Genomic DNA, 20,901 nt, shown 5'->3' on the forward strand with positions numbered 1-20,901 from the left:
GCCCCGCCCTCCGGACCCCCCTCGTCCCCCCAGGACTGGGCGCGGGGCCAGGACCTCCCACTGCCCAGAGCGGACCTGCCAACGCCCCGCCCGGCGCGGGGCTCCCTCCGCCCCCAGGGCCCGGGACCGTCCGGGCTTTGGCTGACCGGCGCCCGCGGCGGGGCCCTGAGCGGCCGACAGGTCCAGCCCGTGCCCCGAGCTGGCCCCTCTGCCCCTCGTTCCGGCCTGGGGCCTCGCGGCCTCTTCCCTGTGATGAGTGACCCCGCTACAACCAGTGGCCTGGCCTGACCTCCGCCAGGGTTAACCGGTAGCCCCCAGCATCTCCGGGGGCCTGCCCTGACCCCTCCCCAGCCAGGGGCCCCCAGCCGCCGCGTCTCCGGCTCTGCGCTGTGATGTCCTCCCCCGCGGCCAGTGCGCTGGGCGCTGCCCTCCTCCTCCGGCCAGTGGCCCGGAACCGTTGTTCAAGGCTTCTCTCTAATGGTCTTCAATCTCTCAATCTCAATTCCGCCTCGGCCTGCGATCACAGCGGGGCTGGAGGGGGTGCTGTCTCCCAGCTCTCCCGCCTGGCCGGCTCCCCCCCCCCCCCATCCAGGGAATCTCAGGAATGCCACCCTCCTTCCTTCTCTCCCCTCCGTTCCCTCCGACCTTGGGGGAGGGGAGGAGAACCAGGCTGGCAGGAGCAGGTGAGTGGGGGAGGGGCGGAGGCCAGGGCACCTGCCGGGAAGGGGGAGGAGCCCTGCCAGTCCTCCCAAGGGAGGACCACGCAAGGCTCCTCGCAGGCCAGGTCCATCTAGGACAAAATCCTCAGATTGCGGCCTGAAGGTGGGGTGGGGTGGGGAGATGTCGCTGGTCACCTGGGAGAAGTTACAAGGACCCTGGCCAGAGAGGGGTGGCTGGTCCCGCGGCGGGGGGGGGGGGGGGTGTTCCTGGAGTCTGGGCTCTGCTGGACAGGGAGGGAGTGTCTCCTCTTCAGAAAGCCCCCCTGCCTCCTTGGCTGCGTCGGGGTCCCCCTCAGGACCCCCCTGCACACTCTGGGTGGTCCCCATCATTGGGCCCTTGAGGGCGGGGTCAGGGCTGCCACAGTCACTGTGGTGCCCCCCTGCCTCACCGGAGATAAGAGTGCACACACAGCGGGTCTGCAGACTGTCATGGCGGGCCACACGTGCTGGCAGATCCCGTCCCAGGCCAGGACAGCCCCAGGAGCTGCCTGTCCCTCAATGCCTGGCCCTTCTGTCCATGGCGTGCGCACCTGCTGCTTGGGCCCGACCTGCGTGGTGCCCCCTTGCCAGCCATACCCGCTTCCTGCCTGCAGTCCTGGCCAGGGAGGAGGATGCATGGAATATGGGGAAAGGAGGAAAGTCAGGAATTTCAGCCTGGCCCCCTGCAGACTTGCACAAACAGGTATCATAGCGTCATCTGCCTCTGTCCCCTACAATTTATTCTCACAAAACAGCCAGAGGGAGCATGTTAGAATGTGAGTCACGGGTGGCCATTTGGAGATGGAAGGGGTGTGTGTGTGTGTGTGTGGCTTTCAAATAAAATGAAAATAAAGATTTATTAAAGGGGACAGCATTGTGGCGCAGTGGGTAAAGCCACGGCTTGCAATGCTGGATTCCCATGTGAGTGCTGGTTCGAGTCCCAGCTGCTCCACTTCTGATCCCGCTCCCTGCTCATGCACCTGGGAGGGCCAAGGAAGATGGCCCAGTGCTTGGGCCCCTGACACCTGCCTGGGAAACCAAGGTGCGGTCCCTGGCTCCTGCTTCCTGCTTGGCCCAGCCCTGGGTATTGGGGCCCTTCGGGGCATGAACCCGCAGATGGAAGATCCTTCTGTGACTCTCGTTCACCCTGTAGCTGCCTTTCTTTCTTTCTTTTTTTTTTTTTTGACAGGCAGAGTGGACAGTGAGAGAGAGAGAGAGAAAGGTCTTCCTTTGCCGTTGGTTCACCCTCCAATGGCCGCCGTGGCCGGCGCGCTGCAGCCGGCGCACCGCGCTGATCCGATGGCAGGAGCCAGGTACTTCTCCTGGTCTCCCATGGGGTGCAGGGCCCAAGGACTTGGGCCATCCTCCACTGCACTCCCTGGCCACAACAGAGAGCTGGCCTGGAAGAGGGGCATCCGGGACAGAATCCAGCGCCCCGACCGGGACTAGAACCCGGTGTGCCGGCGCCGCTAGGCGGAGGATTAGCCTAGTGAGCCGCGGCGCCGGCCTGTAGCTGCCTTTCAAATGAATAAGTACATCTTTAAAAATGTGCTCTTGGGGTGAAGCACCGCCTGCAGTGCCAGCATCCCATACGGGCACTGGTTTGAGACTTTGGCTCCCCAGATGGCCACAAAGGCTGGTGCTAGGTCAATCTGAAGCCAGGAGCCAGGAGCTTCCGCTGGGTCTCCCACACAGGTGCAGGGGCCATCTTCCACTGCTTTCCCAGGCCGTAGCAGAGAGCTGGATGGGAAGTGGAGCAGTTGGGACTCCAGCCAGCACCCATATGGGATGCCGGCACTGCAGGCAGTGGCTTTACCCGCTACTCCACAGCGCTGGCCATGGCCATCAAAGCCCTGGCCCTGGCCATGTCGGATATCTCCAGCTAGCACTGGTTCCAAGTTCACAACAGAGTGAGACTTATGGTTTCTACTATTCGGAAAGGGGCGGGGACTTGCAGGTGCACGGAGGTGGGCCTAGGTTGTGTACAGTTTGGATGACGCACCGAAGGGGACTTGTCATGTGGGCCGGGCCAGGCCAGCCTGTCGCATGGCCAGCAGCCATGTCCTGTGGCCGTCAAACCATGGATTGCCTGAAGCGTGTCAGTCACCAGGTCGGTGAGGACTGTCAGATCGCGGCACTTCTTCTAGCTACCTGCATGCTCACAGCAGGTGGCAGGAACCCAACCTCTTGAGCCGTCATCCACTGCCTGCCAGGTTGCATTAGCAGGCAGCTGGACTGGAAGTGGAGCAGCCATGTCTTGAACTGGCGCTCTGGTCGGGGACATGGGCGTCGCAGGTGGCAGCCTAGCCTGCTGCCCCGCCACGCCCACAATGGCGCTTAAAGGTAAAACCAGCTCACACCGGTGGCGTCTGGAAATCATGACACATCGGAGGGGGTGGTTGCTCCCCTCAGACTTCAGGCTTGGATCAGCAGACTGGAGCCGCTGAAATTTCGTGTTGTCGTGGGCGCCAGGGTGAGTGTGTGGGTGTGCAGAGAGTTATTTTTAAAAAATGATTTATTCATTCATTTTATTTGAAAGGGAGAGAGAGAGAGAGAGAGAGAGAGAGAGAGAGCTTTCATCCACTGGTTCACTTCTCCAATGCTCGTCACAGCGAGAACACAGTCCAGGCAGGCCTCCAAAGTGGGCGGCAGGGACCCAGCTACTCGGGCTATCATCTGCTGCCTTGCAGGAGCCTGGAACTGGAAGCAAAGCTGGGCCTCGAAGCCAGCAGCTTTGATTTGGGATGCGAGTGTCCCGAGGGGCATCCCAACTAGTGCCCCAAATGCCTGTGCCCTGGAGACTCCGCACTGGGAGTGCTGGGGGCGACGGTGTGAGTGTGGGACAAAGGGGCACAGGTGCCGAGCATCCAAAGGGGCGGACTGCAGTGGCCCTTGGCCTGGAGAGTTATCTACAGCCTGCACCTGTCGCCAGCGTTGAGAGAAATCCCTGGGCCTGAGAGGCTCCCTTGGCGCCTCTGTGGGAGCTCAGGGGGACCCGAGCGTGGCCACTACTGCCACACTTTCCACCCCGGAGTTAACTATTGCAAAAGCAGCAGGGGTTGGCTCAGCACCTCCAGCTGGGGCTGCTGTTTTGCAAGACTGGGCCAGCAGTCTGTCATCGCAGGGGCCCCTCTGCGAGCTGAGCACGCCCATGCCGCCGTCTCCATCACGAGGTGTGGTCTCGGGCCCCTCGTCTCAAACCTGTGCCGTTTTGTGATTTACTGCAGGGAAGCACGTTGCGTGCCCCTCCCGATGATCCAGTGAGTTCCCAGGGGGTTTCTGCAGCCATCCTCAGTGACATCCGAGAGGAATCGTTCCAGGACCCCCTGGTACCCAGGTCTTTTATATCACATTCCCACATATACAGCTCCCGCAATCCTCCCACACACTTAACCATGTTTTTAAACTTTATTTACTTTCTGAAAGGTGGAGAGACAGATCTTCCATCTGCTGGTTTGTATCTCAAATGCCTGCCACCTCCAGGGCTGGCCCCGGCTGGAGGCAGGAGCCAGAACTCAACCTGAGTCTCCCCTGTGGGTGGCGGGGGCTTACACACTTGGGCCATCATCGCTGTCTCCCAGGACGGGACGCAGGTTTCCCAGGCAGCGACTTAAGTGCTGCACCAAAGAGCTGCCCATCCCCCTGCACTTTAGTTATTTGAAAGGCAGAGTACAGAGAGGGAGAGATGGAGAGAGAGAGAGGTCTTCCATCTCACTGCTTCACTCTGCAAATGGCTGCTCGGGGTGGGGCTGGGCCAGGTTGAAGTCAGGAGCCTGGAGCTCCATCTGGGTCCCCTAGGTGGGTAGCAGAGGGCTAGACCCTCACCTGCTGTCTCCCAGGGTGCGCGTCAGCAGGTAGCTGGATCGGAAGTGGAACGGCCACGGGCATTGAAGGAGGCAGCTCAGCCTGCTGTGCCTGGGTGTTTTCAATCATCTCTCGATGAGACCCATAACACCCATTATGACGTCAGTGCTTTGTGAGTGGTTGTATTGAAAAAGAGTGCATGTTCAGTACAGGTGCAGTTATCAAAACCATTCCATTTATTTGGTTGACAGACAGGGACAGAGAGAGGGAGAGAGAGAGACTGCTCATCTGTTGGTGCAAGCCCCAGATGCCTCGGCTGGCTAGGGAGCTGGGATCTCAACCCAGCTCCAGCACGCGGGCGGCAGGAAGCCAACAACTTGAGCCATTGCTGCTGCTGGCCAGGGTTTGTGTTAGCAGGAAGCTCAGGTGAGTAGCTGGGGCCAGGCATGGAATCCAGGTGCTCCAGTATGCAGCACGGGCGTCTGAACCTGCCCCACATGCAAAAGGCCCATAGCAGGTGGGGCCGGGCCAAGCCAAAGCCAGGAGCCGGGGGAACTCCATCTGGGTCTCCCAGGTGGGTGGCAGGGCGCCCAGGCACTGGCTCCATCACCTGCTGCCCTCCCAGGGTGCACCTTATCAGGGGGCTGGAACTGGAAGTGGAGCTCGACCTGAACCCGGCTCCGATGTCGCAGTTTGGGATACTGGGTTTCCCAGGCAGTGTCTTAACCTCTGTGCCAGATGCCTGGCCCAACCAATGCAATGAAACACTCTTCCTTTTTTTTTTTTTTTTATTGACAGGCAGAGTGGACAGAGAGAGAAAGGTCTTCCTTTGCCGTTGGTTCACCCTCCAATGGCTGCGGCCGGCGCACCGCGCCGATCCAAAGGCAGGAGCCAGGTGCTTCTCCTGGTCTCCCATGGGGTGCAGGGCCCAAGCACCTGGGCCATCCTCCACTGCACTCCCTGGCCACAGCAGAGAGCTGGCCTGGAAGAGGGGCAACCGGGACAGAGTCCGGCGCCCTGACCGGGACTAGAACCCGGTGTGCCGGTGCCACAGGTGGAGGATTAGCCAGGTGAGCTGCGGCGCCGGCCCAGTGAAGCACTCTCTTTCTTTCTAGGTCTCAGGTTGGCTGAACCTGGCCACGGGCACGGTGCCTGCCGGTGCGAGGGACCGGCTGTTCTCACCACCAAGCCCGCAGCCGCCCCTGCACATCGTCTGCTGTCTGACCACCTTCAGGCGGTCATGCCGTGGGGAAGCCCGAGCTGGCCAGGGCGTGGAGACCCCGCGGGGAGGCCTGTGGGTCCCCAGCTGCCAGGGGATTGCATTCTGAGCCAGAACCGCCCCGCAGAGCCCCTGCTCCCTGCAGCGTGCAGGGAGGGCTGTGGCGAGCTGGGAGCAGAGCGGCTCGGGGTGCTTCTGGGGCAGCCAGATCACTGGTCACCGGGGCCCCCGGCGTGACCTCATCAGACCGGTTCTGTGGCCGCGCCGTGCTGGGCCAGAGCCGCTCGGCAGTCCTTGTTCTCCCGATCGCTCCTGGGACTCTCTGGCGTGACCCGAAACCCTCTCAGCAAACAACCTCTCTGCCCAGCAGGCGGCTTCTGGGAGCCAGGGGCTTTCAGGCTCTGTCCAGTGGACACTTTGTCCTGCATCTCTTGCATCTCAGCTCAACCACCCCCTCCTCCTGGAAGTCCTCCCTGACCTCCCCCGGCCGGATCAGGAGCCTCCTCCAGGCCGAGGTCAACCCAGCATCGCTCAGCCTAGGGCCTGGGGAGGGGAGGCTGGGGGGGAGGGACCCCCCCAGGTTGGATGATGAGGGCGGGGCGATGTCCTCAGCTGGATTTGGGCTGAGGGCAGCCTGCTCTGGGAGGCCCACAGAGAGAGCCAGGAGGGAGGAGGGAGGAGGGAGGAGGGCGGGTCCTAGGCCCCTCCCACGAAAACCTGGTGTCTTTCTGGCTGTGGACCTGGGACTGGGCCGTGGTGGTGGTGGGTGGGTGGGGGGCAAGGTGCCTGATTCTCTGAGAGCTTGGGATTCTGGACCCCAAAATTCTTGGGGCTGTGGGAGGAGGCTGGGGGGTCCGGACTGCATGTGAAGGTCCAAGGGTGGAGGCCAGAGGCCTCCACATTCCATGGACAGGTGTGAGGGTAGAGGGGCTGGGACCCATGAGGTCTATCGGGTGGGGATGGGGTCCCCAGGCTGCCTTTTCCCAGAGCTAAGCTGCCCCCTGGTGGCCGCTGCCCTCTCCCTGCACACAGGGTCTCCGGCCAGCCTGGGCGGTTTATTTCCGCTTTGCAAACCCATCCCTGGGATTCCCTGCTGAACACGCGGGGTGCCCTGTGGTGAGGAGAGAGAGGTAGGTGGGTTAGGTGGCATCCCCTCGGGGTTGAGCAGGGTGGAGCCAGGCCCCGGGCGGGAAGCAGGGGACACGGGCAGTGGCCTTACCTGGCCTCCAGGCGGGGCAGTGATCCCGGGCCCCACGGGGCAGCTGCAGGCTGAACTCCCCTCGCCATTAACAGCTTCTGCAGTGGACAGATGGGGGGCTGTGACTTCCCAGGTCTCTGCCCCTTAGACCCAGGACCCCAGGCCACCCAAAGGCCTCTCCACTCACCCTGTGGCCCCTTCCCCGGCCTGGGGGCAGGCGGGGACTTCCCACGGGGCTGAGGCCAAAGTCGTCATCCTCGGCAAGGGGAGGGGGTGCCGCAGTCTGGGGAGGGCCGGGGGTGCCTGAGGAGAGGGCATTGAGCGGTGTCTCAGGTGAGCGGCACCCCCGCACACCCGGGGCGCCACCTGGCAGGTGCAGAGGTGGCGGGGCCCATACCCCAGGCCACCCTACTCTTTCCCTCACACATCTCGGCAGTGAGTAGGAAGAGGTTTTGTCTGTCCGACCATCCATCCATCCGTCTGTCCATCCGTCCATCCCACAGACATTTTCTGAGAATCTGGGTGCCAGGCACAGTCCTAGGTGCTGAGGACAGGACAGAAAATAATCTCCATGGCTGTGTGTGGAGCTGAGGGGCCTGCTGAGCCAGGGAATATTCCAGAACATTCTGGAGTGTTCCACCTCCTTCCGTGACCATGGGGAGACTGGGGGGCGACTGTAGAGGCTATGGAGGGTGCCTTAGGGGGTGGCTGGGGAGGCCTAAGTAACAGCTGGAGGGAAGTCCACACTGGGTGGTGGGCAGGCTGGACAGGAGCTGGGGGCGGTGCAGGAGGTCGGGGAGTGGGGAGGATCAGCAGTGCCCAGGTGGAGGAGCCCAGACCGGGATGGCTAGAGACCTGGAGCCCTCAGCCAGGCCCCTGGGGCAGGGGCGGGAAGTCGAGGCCCACAGAGGGTGTGGCCAGTGGGCCCTGAGTTCCAGTCCTGACTCCATCCCCCTCTGTGTAATGGGATCCCAGCAGGCTGGTAGGACAACTAACTGGGCGTGCCCGGTCCCAGCCCACCGCGGGAGGCGGGCACACACACGTGCACACACACACACACACACACACGCACGGTAGCTGTTCTCCCCCTGCCCGGGGCTGTCTCTTCCCTGGCATATGGTGAAGAATCAGGCGGAGGTGGCCAGCCTCTGAGCCGGGCGGCCTGGCGCGGGGCACAGCCCGAGCCCAGGTGCGGTCGCCAGCCTGCGTGCTGCTGTGCCCTCCGGTCCCCAGGGAGCCCGCTGAGTGCCTCCTAATGTTTCCATTTGCTTTTGGCTCCCTGGGCCGGATCTGTTTTTAGCTTCCCGAGCCGGTCTCCCCGCCCCACCCCCTTCCTGCCAGCCCCTGGCTTGCTTGCGCTTGGATAATGTTCCCGGACTTCCTGAGCTGCCTGGGAGGCCCAGTATCGATCGAGGCCGCCGGGCACTCAGCTTGAGAGCCACTGGCCAGGGCCGGGGACTCTGGGGCACAGCCGCGGGGGCGGGGGGAGGTGCAGAAAGCCAGGTCTTAGGAAAAGAGCACAGGGTTGGGGGCCCGGAAGACCCCCACGCCGGCTGCTTCTATTCCAGGCTGTGTGGCTTTGGGCAGGTGCGGCCACCTCTCTGGAACAGGGCTGGCGGAAGACATGCCCAGCGTGCCCATCCCACACCGGATGACTGAGTGGCTGTCGCGTGCACGTATCAGGGCCCGTTCCGGCCTCTGAAGGGAGACCACGGCTCAAGCCACGGAGGGGCTCGCCTTGGGGATGGTGACAAAGCAACTCGGCCAGTGGTGACACGGACGAGGAAAACGTGAGGGCAGAGAGGCTGGGGGGCCGGGGTGGTCAGGGAAGGCCTCCCCCAAGGAGGGACGGGAAAGCGAGGCTGGAGAAATGAGACCCAGGCACAGGAGGAGCTGGTGCAAAGGCCCTGGGGCTGGTGTGCCCGGGATGCAGGCGCTGGCGGGTGGCAGAGTGTACCGTGCCCGGCCCTGCACCCCTGAGCGCCCAGCCAGGCCGGGGACCTGCAGCTGAGTGACACCCGAGCTGCCCGCCTCAGACCGGCGTCCGACTCACCACGGTCAGCCCGCCTTCACTTGTGGGTCTCCTGGGGGATGGGCCCAGCCGAGGAGGCAGTGGCGGGGCGGAGGGGGCCGCCTGCAGGAGACAGGACGGGGGGGGGTGTGAGCTGCCCCCTCGTCTCGCTGCAGGTGCATCTGCTGGGGTCCCAGCTGCGGGCACCGCTCTGGGCTCCAGATGCCTCAGAGGGTGAGGCCGAGATGGAGACTGACACCCCTGCCCTCCTGGAAGCAAATGTCCAGGCCCACGGACCCCAGAATCCTGCTCAGCCCCTCCTCCCTCAGACCCGGGGCCCAGGCCCAGCCCTCCTCCCTCAGACCCAGGGTCCAGGCCCCACCCCTCCTCCCTCAGACCCAGGGTCCAGGCCCCCAGCCCCTCCTCCCTCAGACCCGGGAGTCCAGGCCCCCAGCCCCTCCTCCCTCAGACCCAGGGTCCAGGCCCAGCCCTCCTCCCTCAGACCCAGGGTCCAGGCCCCCAGCCCCTCCTCCCTCAGACCCAGGGTCCAGGCTTAGCCCCTCTTCCCTCAGACCCAGGGTCCAGGCCCCAGCCCCTCCTCCCTCAGACCCAGGGTCCAGGCCCCAGCCCCTCCTCCCTCAGACCCGGGGTCCAGGCCCCAGCCCCTCTTCCCTCAGACCTGGGGCCCAGGCCCCACCCCTCCTCCCTCAGACCCAGCTCGGGCTGGCCCTGCTCACTGGCTCCGGCTCCAGCTCCGGCTCCGGCTCGCTGTCTTCCGGGCTGCTGCTGTCCCCCTGGGCCCCCTGGGCGGCCGGCTCCCCCAGGGGCTGGTAGATGCTGATGGCCTCCCGGCCCTGGATCTCACAGCGGCAGAAGGGGCAGGTGCGGCTGTCCGAGTGCTGTGTGGGCACCAGGGAGAGTCCCACATATGCCTGGGGATCCCGTGGCCCTTGGGCCCCAGAGTGACGGCGGTGGGGGGGGGTAGGGGGACACAGGGAGGGAGGGGGCGTCATGGCGACAGCAAGATGGTGAGAAATGCTGGTGGGAAGGGGGCAGGGCGGCAGCTCCCGGGAGGACCCAGACACAGCCCTGGGGGGGCTTCGAAGGCCCAGAGGGGCGTGGCCCTGGCTCAGAGGGGCGTGGCCCTGGCTCCCGTCACTCAGCAAGGACGGGAAGGGGAGTGGCAGGGATGCAGCCAGGCTCCTCCTCCTCCGTCTCTGGGCCTCAGTCGTCCCCTCTGATCAATGGGAGACCCTACCAGGGCTCGAAGGCGGAGGGGGGAGCTGGGGCAGGGGGGCGGGGCCGGGCACCTGCCAGGCGCCCAGGCAGTGGCTACAGAGCAGGTGCCCACATGGCTCGATCCGCACGTCCTTGTTCCTCTCCGCACAGATCTTGCAGAGCTCGAAGGTGGAGTCCATGGCCCAGTACAGCTGCAGCTGCTCCTGCGGGGGGGGGGGGGGCAGGGGGCATCAGCTCCCCGGAAGTGAGTCCCAGCCCCGAGCCCTCTCCCACAGTCCAGGCCGGCATGCCCGCCCGCCTCCGATCCTGTTCTGGGAGACTCGCTGTCTGGGTTGTCTACGCTCAGCATGGCCAGATTCAGCAAGCAACGACTGGATTCCAGATTCGAAATGAGAAAGTGTAAGGATATCCTAAACAGTGCGCAGGGTAGACTTCCACTACAGACATTGTTTGCTGCTTCTCTCTCCCGCATGGGGAGACCGAAAGCCAGCACTGGCCACGCCCAAGTGCATCAGCCGCGTTTCCCGCTTTAATCCCCACACGGCTGGCAGGAGGCAGGAGAAGAGCTGTGGGTGAATGGGGGCTCAGAGAGTCCAAGTAATTTACCCAGGGTCACACAGCAGCCAGGGCAACCTGCAGGGGGCGGGGTCTCACCTGGGACACGTGGATGCGCTGGTGGGGCTCCGACTGGCACAGCTCGCTCAGGTCAGGGTTGTGGTTTCTCCCGTCTGGGTAGAGGTAGCTGGGGGAGGGAAGAGATCACTGTGCCTGTGGCTGGCCTGGGGGGATTTGTCCTCTCCCGCCAAGATGGGCAAAATGAACTTGGCGACTCGGGCTCCCGAGGTGAGGGTCAGAGTGGCTGAGAACCAGGAAATGGGCCAAAGTCTCAGGCTGAGCCCTCTGAGAATTGCACTTTTCTTATCTTTCTGTCTCCTTTCAAAAGTATTTATTTTATTTTACTTAAAAGAGTGGGGGCCAGCTCTGTGGCATAGCGGGTAAGCCATCGCCTGCAGTGCCAACATCCCATATGGGCACTGGTTCGAGTCCCCGCTGCTCCACTTCCCATCCAGCTCTCTGCTGTGGCCCGGGAGGGCAGTGGAGGATGGCCCAAGTCCTTGGGCCCCTGCACCCGCATGGGAGACCGGGAGGAAGCTCCTGGCTCCTGGCTTCGGATCGGCACAGCTCTGGCCATTGCGGCCACCTGGGGAGTGAACCAGCGGATGGAAGACCTCTCTCTCTCTCTTTCTCTCTCTCTCTGCCTTTCAAATAAATGAATAAATCTTTTAAACAATTAACTCTGGAGACTTCTCTGTACCCAAGTCCGACCTGGAACTCCTGTGGGCAAGCCTGCCTGGCCCGGAACTCCCGCCAGCTTGTGGGCGCGTGGGGCTGAGTGTGCAGCCAAACAGCCCTCGCGGCCGCATGTTTGTGGTCCCGCCTCCTCCCTGACCCCGTCTTTGCCCCCGCAGTGGGGAACCGGCCGTGGTCACTCACGCTCGCCCTCTGCCGGGAGCCCCCACTGGTCCAGCCCCCACTGTGACGCAGTGGACGGCAGATCGTCCTCTGCCTCCCCTCCCCCCACCTCTCTCTGCCTCTCCAATAAATTAAGTCGGGGGTGGGGGAGAAGAGCCCTCTGCTGTGGTGCTGACGCCGTTCCTGAGTGTGCGTGCGCAGGGCTCCGGAGACACGTGCATGCGTCGCATGAGGCCCGTGAGCAATGCCGCTGGCTGCTGGCTGCTGACCGGAGGGCAGCGTGGCCGAGCCTGCACACGTGCTACCGCGTCCTTACACAAAAGCGGACGTAAAGTGATTGCGCAGCGACCGGCTGCGAACTTCAAAGGAGCCACACATGAGTCTGGCACGGTGGCACAGAGGGTGAGGTCCTCGCTTGTGACACCGGCATCCCAAACAGCCAAGGGTTCGAGTCCTGGGTGCTCCACTTCCTATCCCGCTCCCTGCTAATGTGACTTGGGAGAGCAGTGCAAGATGGTCCAAGAGCTTGGCCCCCTGCCACCCACATGGGAGACCCGGACTGAGTTCCAGGCCCCTGGCTCTGGCCTGGCCCTGCCCCTGCCCCTGCCCCTGGCTATTGTGGCCATTTGGGGGAGGGAACCAGCGGATGGAAGATCTCTTTCTGTCTCTCCTTCTCTCTGTAATGTCGCCTTGCTTTTCTTTCTTTTTCTAAAGATTTGTTTATGTATTTGAAAGTGAGAGTTACAGAGAGAAAGAGAGAGAGAGAGAGAGAGACAGAGAGAGAGGTCTTCCATCTGCTGGTTCACTCCCCAGATGGCCACAACAGCTGGAACTGAGCTGACCTGAAGCCAGGAGACAGGAGCTTCTTCCAGGTCTCCCATGCAGGTGCAGGGGCCCAAGGACTTGGGCCATCTTCTACTGCTTTCCCAGGCCATAGCAGAGAGCTGGATGGGAAGTGGAGCAGCCGGGACTCGAACCGGTGCCCATGTGGGATGCTGGCATCCTGGATGGAGGTTTTACCCGCTATGCTACAGTGCCTTTTCCTACAACTTTGCCTTTCAAATAAACACATTTTTTTTCTTAAAAAGTGAGACTCTGGAAGCTGACCTGCTGCAGCCCCCAACCACCCAAGGCAGCTTCTGAGCGAGGGGCCCCAGGCAGCCGGGTTGCAGGTCGAAAAGCCCCGGCTGGCTCCCCTCTTATCCTTCTGCCCTACAGTAGGTTCTAGAACAGGATATGATACGTAGAGGCAAAAGCTTTGGAGCCTAATTCCAGGGATTGAAGTCCAGGGGGCTGGGAGGGGGCGTGGCACCACCAGCTCCCCCGACTTTGTGGGAACTGGGGGCACCCGTTCTTCAAGACCCTCGCCTGCCCCCTGCTGGAAGGCCGCGGCGTTGCAGCTTGGCGGTGTCCAGCGCCCCGTGGGTTTGCGCCTGGCGCGGCTCCGGCGGACTCACATGCCTTCCTTCTGTCCCTTGAGCAGCACCTGGAACAGCGGCTTGTTGGGGGGGATGGTCTGCACGACGCTGCCGTCGGAGCTCACGTAGCCGATGGCCCACTGCCCCAGGCGCGTGCAGCTCGGCCGGAAGATGTAGCTGCGGGGAGCCGCGGGAGGGGCGTGGTGAGGGCACGGCCCCCCGCCGGTGCGGGGTCCCCGCCTGCCACTCTGGGAAGCACCTGCCATTTCTCCCCGGGTCACTCGCGACACTACCACCCCCGTTTTCACTGGGAGAGCAGCTCTCCTGTGCTGGAGGTTGGACACACAGGGCTGACTCTAGGGCCTTGCAAGCCGGCTGGGCAGGGCGAGGGCAGCGGGCCCCAGGACTTCTGGGAATGCCAGCGTGAGGTTCCCCACTCCCACAGAGGCTGCTAAGGCTGCGGGGTGCGCACGGCTGGAGGAACTGGGAGAGGGCGGCTCCCGCACCTTGGCCACGCAGACTCAGGACCCTGTCCTGCTGTTCCCCGTAACCCCTTGCTGTTCCAGGCGGCTCAGCGCCTCAGTGCTTAGCGCTTGGTGGTTGGGGGGAGGGGTTCCAGCTCGGAACTCCTGGCTTGAAATAATTCAAGGGCTCAGTGCTCGGGGTCCCTGTCTCCTACCCCAGAGGCGGGGGTGGGGGGGTCATCAAATTATTTCACAAGGGGTGCAGCCTGGGCTCTGCTCTTCATCCCACCCCACCAGACCAGGCGTCATCCGCTTAGCTGCTGCCCGGGAGGCAGAGGCCGGAGTCCAGTTCTTACTCTCTGATGGCAACCTGGATTGCAGCAGCCCCAGGGCCAGGGCCGGGAGCTTTACCTGCCCGGCTTGTCCCTGCAGGCTTGCAGGCGCGTCTGCACCTCGTCATACGTGAGGAAGGCCATGTAGCCCGGGTGGTTGACGGCTAGCAGCTGCCAGTTCTTGAGCAAGGTCGGCCATGGCTGGGGCGGGGCGGGGCGGGGCGGGGCGGGGGTCAGGCAGGGACGGAGAGCAGCCCCCAGGCCTTCCCCCCTCAGACCAGGAGCCAGGATCCAGGCCCCCAGCCCCTCCCCTCTCAGACCAGGACCCCGCCCCAGCCCCTCCCCCTCAGACCAGGACCCCACCCCAGCCCCTCCCCCCTCAGACCAGGACCCCGCCCCAGCCCCTCCCCCCTCAGACCAGGACCTCGCCCCGGCCCCTCCCCCCTCAGACCCGGGAGCCCCGCCCCAGCCCCAGCCCCACCCCCTCAAACCCGGGACCCGCCCCAGCCCCACCCCCTCAGACCGGGACCCCGCCCCAACCTCTCCCCTCTCAGACCCGGGAGCCCCGCCCCAGCCCCACCCTCTCAGACCGGGAGCCCCGCCCCAGCCCCACCCCCTCAGACCTGGGAGCCCGCCCCCACCCTCCGCCTCTCTCCCGACCTGGAAGAGCCTGGTGAAGATGTCAAACTCGAAGATGGACACGTGGCCGCTGCAGGTGAGGTCGACGGTGGAGCGCAGGGCCAGCGCGGTGGGGCCGGGTTCCACGGGGTGGCAGGTGCCCAGCAGCGACTCGAACTCTGCCCAGGGCAGCACGCACCTGCGGGGCGGGGGCGGGGGAGACAGGCTGAGCCCCTGGGAGCCCGGCGTGGGTGGGGTCCAGGGGAGGGGCCGTCCCCGGGCGCGTGCTCACCGGGCTCCGCAGTGCGCCCTCCACAGGGCCTGGGCCGGGGCCTTGGTGAGCTGGTACTCGTGGCCGCGGTACTTGCCCCCCGGGAAGAGCGCGTGCAGCTCGGCGTGCATGTGGCTGAAGATGAGGGCCAGCTTGGCCAGCTGCCGCCTGCGGGTGGAGGACCGGGCTGGCCGCAGCTCCAGCCGCCAGGGGCTGGGGGAGCGGTGGGACCCCTGCCTCCTCTCCTGCAGGGGGCAGTGAGGGGTCGTTCCGGCGCTTAGCGCGGTGGCTCTGGCCGGGTTCCTGTTTGTCTCCCTCTGAGCCTCGGCTTGCTCATCTGGGAAATGGGGTTCACATGAGGGACTCTGGGAAGGGGCACGGCTTGGATTCCCGGCTCCAGTTCGCTGCCACTGCGGACCTGGAGGCATTGGTGACGGCTCAGGGAACTGGGTTCCTGCCGCTCAGCGTGGGCGACCCGGATGGAGTGCCCGGCCTCTGGCTTGGCTGTGGCCCAGCTCTGGCCGCTGTGGGCATTCGGGGAGTGAAGTAGCAGATGGGAACCCTCGGGCTCTCAAATAAACATGTTTTTTGAAAAGGTGACTTGGAGGTGGGCATGGTGACACAGGTGTTGGACCGCTGCTTGGGGCAGCCACGTCCCACGTGGGAGTGCCAGCTTCCGGTCCGGCTCCCGGCTGAAGCACCTGGGAGGCGGCAGGTGATGGCTTGGGTCGTTGGGTCCACATGGGACACCAGCTGGAGCTCCTGGCTCTTGGCCTTGGCCTGGCTCCTGGCTGTTGAGGGCTTCTGGGGAATGAACCAGTGGGTGGTCGATCTCTCTCTCTCTCTCTCTCTCTCTCTCTCTCTCTCTCCCTCCCTCTCTCCCTCTCTCCCTCTCTCTGCCCTTCAGATGAATAAGTAAACATTTTTGAAGTGTGAGTTTGTTTTGGGGGAAGACAATTTTGAAATCTATGCCTATTCTTTGCAATAGTTCCTGGAAATTGCATATTCTAAAATATGCCTCTCTGGATTCCAAGATTGGTTTTGGCTCTGAAATGAAGCTTCAGGAGCTTTTTTAAAAAAGATTTATTTATTTGAAAGTCAGAATTGCACAGAGAGACGGAGAGGAAGAGAGAGAGAGGTCTTCCATCCACTGGTCACTCCTCAGATGGCTGTAACGGCCGGAGCTGAGCTGATCCAAAGCCATCCGGGTCTCCCACATGGGTGCAGGGGCCCAAGGACTTGGGCCATCTTCTACTGCTTTCCCAGGCCACAGCAGAGAGCTGTGGAGTGGAGCAGCCGGGACTCGAACTGGCACCCATATGGGATGCCGGCACTGCAGGCAGCAGCTTTACCCGCTGAGCTGCCTTGTGGCTCGCACGCAGGCTGAGAAATGGTGGCCCATGAGCACAGAGGGCGTGGAGCGGGCACTGCGCGTGCGCACTCTCCTGCCATTCTCATCTCCTCCGAGTGGCCCCTTGGCCGGGGCTGTGGGGTCCCCAGAAGAAGCTGAGCACCCGAGTCCCAGCCTTCAGTGCTGTGCTCTCTGATTTGACGGCTGCCGCTCGGCCCAGCACAGATGCACTTCAGACGGGAAATACACAGCGGATTCCAAACTTAGCAAAAAGAAATTTTTTAAGAAACATGAGCTGTCTCATTTATCATTGTTTATGCTGATCACAAGCCGGGCTAGTATTTCGGATACAGTGAGCTAAAGATGTCAGCTGCGGCATTCGTGGTGCCCGGGTTAAGCCGCCACCTTCGACACCGGCATCCCATAGGGGCGCCAGTTCGAGTCCCGGTTGCTCCACTTCTGGTCCAGCTCCCTGCTAATGCACCTGGGAAAGCAGCGGGAGATGGCCCAAGTGCTTGGGCCCCTGCACCCACATGGGAGACTCGGAGGAAGCTCCTGGCTCCTGGCTTCAGCCTGGCCCAGCCCTGGCTGTTGTGGCCATTTGGGAAGTGAACCAGTGGGTGAAAAATCTCTCTCTCTTACTCTGCCTTTCAAAGAAATCTTTAAAAAAGTTATTACAGCTCAACTCAATTACTAAGTTTTTTGAACTCTAACTAGAGAATTAAATGCGAGGTAGGCGACTTGCGCCAGATTTCAAGGGGGTGTGATGATCTGGAATCTCCAAGCAGCTTCCAGAGCCCCGCGAGGCTCAGCCCTCTACCACGCCCTGAGCCCCTAAGCATCTAGAAGCTTCCGCAGCTGGTGCAGTGATGCCCCCTCCCGGGAAACTTCGGGAAGCTTGCCTGCCCCAGTGAGCAGGGCCGGGCGCTGGGCTGTGGGGGACAAGCCCTGCGGGAGCTCTGCTCTCACCCCGCCCGGCGTGTGACTGTTCAGTCACCAGGCGCCGTGCAGGCGAGAGTCCGCCTCCAGGTGTCTGACCCTCGAACCCAACCGGGCAGATATTTGACGGGCAGAGTTAGACAGTGAGAGAGAGACAGAGAGAAAGGTCTTACTTCTGTTGGTTCACCCCCAAATGGCCGCTACGGCCAGAACTACGCCGATGCGAAGCCAGGAGCCAGGTGCTTCTTCTGGTCTCCCATGCAGGTGCAGGGCCCAAGCACTTGGGCCATCCTCCACTGCACTCCCGGGCCACAGCAGAGGGCTGGCCTGGAAGAGGGGCAACCGGGACGAGAACCCGGCGCCAATGTGGGATGCCGGCACCGCAGGCGGAGGATTAGCCTAGCGAGCCACAGCGCCACCCCCCCCTTTTTTACACCAAAAGAAGCTTCTCTATTAATTCCCCGTTTTCATGGCCGTTTCGGAGTGCCACACAGTCTGAGCCTCACGATGGCAGGAAAAGCCATCGGCAGGCAGATTGGGAAGCCCATGCATTCAGTTCAGGGTGAAACCAGGGGACCCCCATGGGGCAGGGCTGTGGCTGTGGCGTAGTGGGTGAAGCTGCCGCCTGCGGTGCCAGCATCCCATATGGGCGCTGGTTCGAGTCCCGGCTGCTCCACTTCCGATCCAGCTCTCTGCTGTGGCCTGGGAAAGCAGTAGAAGATGGCCCAAGTGCTCGGGCCCCTGCACCCATGTGGGAGACTCGGAGCAAGCTCCTGGCTCCTGGCTTCGGATCGGCACAGGTCCAGCCATTGTGGCCATCTGGGGAGTGAACCAGCGGATGGAAGACTTCTCTCTCTCTCTCTCTGCCTGCCCCTGTGTTCTCTGTAACTCTGCTTCTCAAATAAATAAACCTTTAAAAATATCAATCTGTTTTTGCAAAAGGGAGCCCCTGAACACGCTCACCACAAAGCAGGGGCTTGGGCCGCACAGGCTGAGCGCTCACCCGGGCTCCCGGCTGCACCCTGCCTGCACCTGTCCACAGAGTCCACACGGCCCTCCGCGGCGGGAAGCTCCGGGGAGACCGGGTGCTGGCAGCCCCGCTGCGGCGTGACCCAGAAAAGGGAGACGGCGTGGTGGCGGCTGAGGGCATCAGTGGCCCAAGGAGGAAAAACTGTGTGGTCCAGTTATCAGGTTCCCTGAGCGAGGAGGGGCTGGGAGATAGGCTCCTGGGTCTGAGGGAGGAGGGGCTGGAGGCCTGGACCCTGGGTCTGAGGGAGGAGGGGCTGGGCCTGGACCCTGGGTCTGAGGGAGGAGGGGCTGGGGGCCTGGACCCTGGGTCTGAGGGAGGAGGGGCTGGGGGCCTGGACCCTGGGTCTGAGGGAGGAGGGGCTGGAGGCCTGGACCCTGGGTCTGAGGGAGGAGGGGCTGGGGGCCTGGACCCTGGGTCTGAGGGAGGAGGGGCTGGGGGCCTGGACTCCTGGGTCTGAGGGAGGAGGGGCTGGGCCTGGACCCTGGGTCTGAGGGAGGAGGGGCTGGGGGCCTGGACCCTGGGTCTGAGGGAGGAGGGGCTGGGGGCCTGGACTCCTGGGTCTGAGGGAGGAGGGGCTGGGCCTGCACTTCTGGGTCTTACGGAGGCGGGGCTGGGACTTGGATCCCTGGTCTGAGGGAGGAGGGGCTGGGCTTGGATCCTGGGTCTGAGGGAGGAGGGCTGGGCCTGGACCCCCAGGTCTGAGGGAGGAGGGCTGGGCCTGGACCCCCGGGTCTGAGGGAGGAGGGCACGCCCCCGGCCCTCTGGCGCACGGGCACCTGCTCACCTGAGTCTGGAACCCTCCCGGAAGAGCTCGTCGTTGGCTGCCTTCCGACCCCGGGGCGGCAGCAGGGCCGCCACCTGCCTGCCCTTGGCCTCCAGGTTGGCCAGGTAGACGACAAGGAAGTCCCCGGCGGGGCCGCCTCCGCCGGCTGCCCGCCGGGCTTTGGCCACCTCTCGAAGTAACTGCGCCGTGCGGGGCAGCAGGTCCCGCAGCGAGGGCGGGCTCAGGGTCAGCCGGGGGTCCTCGCATTGCTCTCCCAGGCGCTGCAGCAGCCTCACCGCCCGGCCGAGCGCGCGCGGCTCCCCCGACTGCCCGCTGCGCGGGGCCGCCGCCGCCGCCGCCGCTGCCATGGTCCCTCGGGAGCGCCGGGACGGATGGGTGCGGCTGGGCGCAGGTGGGGGCGGGCCCCGGAAGGCCGGGGAGGGAACTGCGGGCACCTGAGGCTCCGCCAGGGGCGGGGCGGGGGGATCTGGGTGCCGGGTGCCCTACAGGAGCGACTTGGAAGTCTGGCGCCCCGAAGAGAGCAGCAGGAGGGGCGGTGGGGGGGACTCCTGGATGGCCGGGGCTGGCAGGTGGGAGCAGCGAGGGGGACTGGGACGCCGCGCTCCTTGGTCGAGGTCGCGGTCTGGGCTGAAAGGCCAGAGAGCTGAACTTTACCAGCGGCCGGCAAGGGCTGGGGCTCGGCCGCTGGCGCTGGTTACCCCGACCCCCGATCTGTAGAACTGTGGCTTCGGCGCCGTCGGGGCCGCGCACTGGGCAGCCACGCGGGGGCGCTGTGGGGGCGCTCCGGCCCCGCCCCTGACGTGGGCCCCGCCCCGGCCCCGCCCCCGGCCTGATCGTAAATCCTCGTGCGCAGGCAACCGGCGAATTTCGAATGGGCGGAAGCTAGCGAGGTGGCCTCTGGAACCCTCGCCCAGTGAGTCAGACTTGAACCATCTGGCCTGGGAGAGGAGGGGGCTTGGGGGCAGAGCCGAAGGCCCCGGCGGCGGTCCTCCTGCTCCCGGCTCCGGATTCCTCCCCTGGAAGCCTGGATCCGGCAGGTGCCAGAGTCTTGCCGGGAGGGTGCTGGGGTCTGCTCGCCGGCTCCTCGGCCTCCTGCCCTCCCTGGGCTCAGGGGTCAGGGGGCAGCGCCCCCGACCTGGCCGGAGTGGACGGGCAGGAGCTGTGGCTGAGGCTCCCGCGGCTCCCGGGGAGACAGGTGTGGGCCGGCCTCGCCCTCTCCTGCTGCCTGCGCGCCTTCTAACGGCTTCCATTTCACTCCACTAAAGCAGGAATCGCGTTCGCTGATCTCACAGCGCGCTAATGCTTGTGCTCACCGGTTTGGAAGACGCTGCTGGAGAAATTCCAGGAGCGGCGTGCAGGGGTGGGGCCTGCAGCCTTGGGGGCGAGCGTGGCATCCCATATGGGCGCTGGTTCGAGTCCCGACTGTTCCACTTCCCACCCAGATCCCTGCCAACGGGCCTGGGAAAGCAGTGGGAGATGCCCCAGGTGCTTGGGCCCCTGCCATCTACGTGGAAGACCCGGACGAAGGTCCTGGCCCCTGACTTCAGCCTGGCCCAGCCCTGGCTGTTGTGGCCACTGGGGAGTGAACCAGCGGATGGAAGATGATCTCTCTCTCTCCCACTCTCTGCAATGCTGCCTTTTGAATAAACAGATCTTAAAAAGGGAAAGAAATAGGCTCTCTGCAGATGTTTTCAGGTTAAGATGAGACCATACTGGATTAGGATGGAGTTCAGGGGCTGGCGCTGTGGCACACTGGGTTAACGCCCTGGCCTGCAGTGCCAGCATCCCATGTGAGCCCTGGTTCAAGTCCCGGCTGCTCCACTTCCGATCCAGCTCCCTGCTATGGTCTGGGAAGGCAGTGGAAGATGGACCAGGTCCTTGGGCCCCTGCACCCATGTGGGAGACCTGGAAGAAGCTCCTGGCTCCTGGCTTTGGATCAATGCAGCTCCAGCCATGCAGCCATCTGGGGAGTGAACCAGCAGATGGAAGATTCTCTCTCTCTGCCTCTCCTTCTCTCTGTAACTCTGTCTTTCAAATAAATAAAACAAATCT

At 63.7% G+C, this 20,901-nt stretch overlaps 1 protein-coding gene across 1 annotated transcript; it reads right to left on the bottom strand.

The window, feature by feature from the left end:
- Nucleotides 1-6,757: 6,757 nt before the first annotated feature.
- CBLC (Cbl proto-oncogene C) lies at nucleotides 6,758-19,241 on the bottom strand. Its single transcript, XM_070062127.2, has 12 exons — nucleotides 18,850-19,241; nucleotides 14,767-14,913; nucleotides 14,517-14,673; nucleotides 13,936-14,057; nucleotides 13,100-13,237; nucleotides 10,824-10,911; nucleotides 10,241-10,372; nucleotides 9,668-9,829; nucleotides 8,973-9,053; nucleotides 7,107-7,222; nucleotides 6,941-7,017; nucleotides 6,758-6,832 (listed from the first exon to the last, which is right to left on the bottom strand). Exons 1-11 carry the CDS (start codon nucleotides 19,194-19,196, stop codon nucleotides 7,008-7,010), a joined length of 1,500 nt encoding a protein of 499 aa, XP_069918228.1. The 5' UTR covers nucleotides 19,197-19,241; the 3' UTR covers nucleotides 6,758-6,832; nucleotides 6,941-7,007.
- Between the last annotated feature and the right edge of the window lie 1,660 nt (nucleotides 19,242-20,901).

Source organism: Oryctolagus cuniculus, chromosome 18, assembly GCF_051225735.1.
Source record: "Oryctolagus cuniculus isolate XC-2025 breed Fujian yellow rabbit chromosome 18, ASM5122573v1, whole genome shotgun sequence".
NCBI classification, from domain to species: Eukaryota; Metazoa; Chordata; class Mammalia; order Lagomorpha; family Leporidae; genus Oryctolagus; species Oryctolagus cuniculus.

Excerpts from the sequence above, each read along its gene's own strand:
- CBLC (XM_070062127.2), bottom strand. The coding sequence starts at position 19,196 with ATGGCAGCGGCGGCGGCGGCGGCGGCCCCGCGCAGCGGGCAGTCGGGG. Across the intron at positions 10,373-10,823 it reads AGCGCATCCACGTGTCCCAG|GAGCAGCTGCAGCTGTACTG; the intron begins GTGAGACCCCGC and ends CCCCCCCCGCAG. Across the intron at positions 9,054-9,667 it reads CGGAGCTGGAGCCGGAGCCA|GCGGCCCCCTCCGCCCCGCC; the intron begins GTGAGCAGGGCC and ends TGTCTCCTGCAG.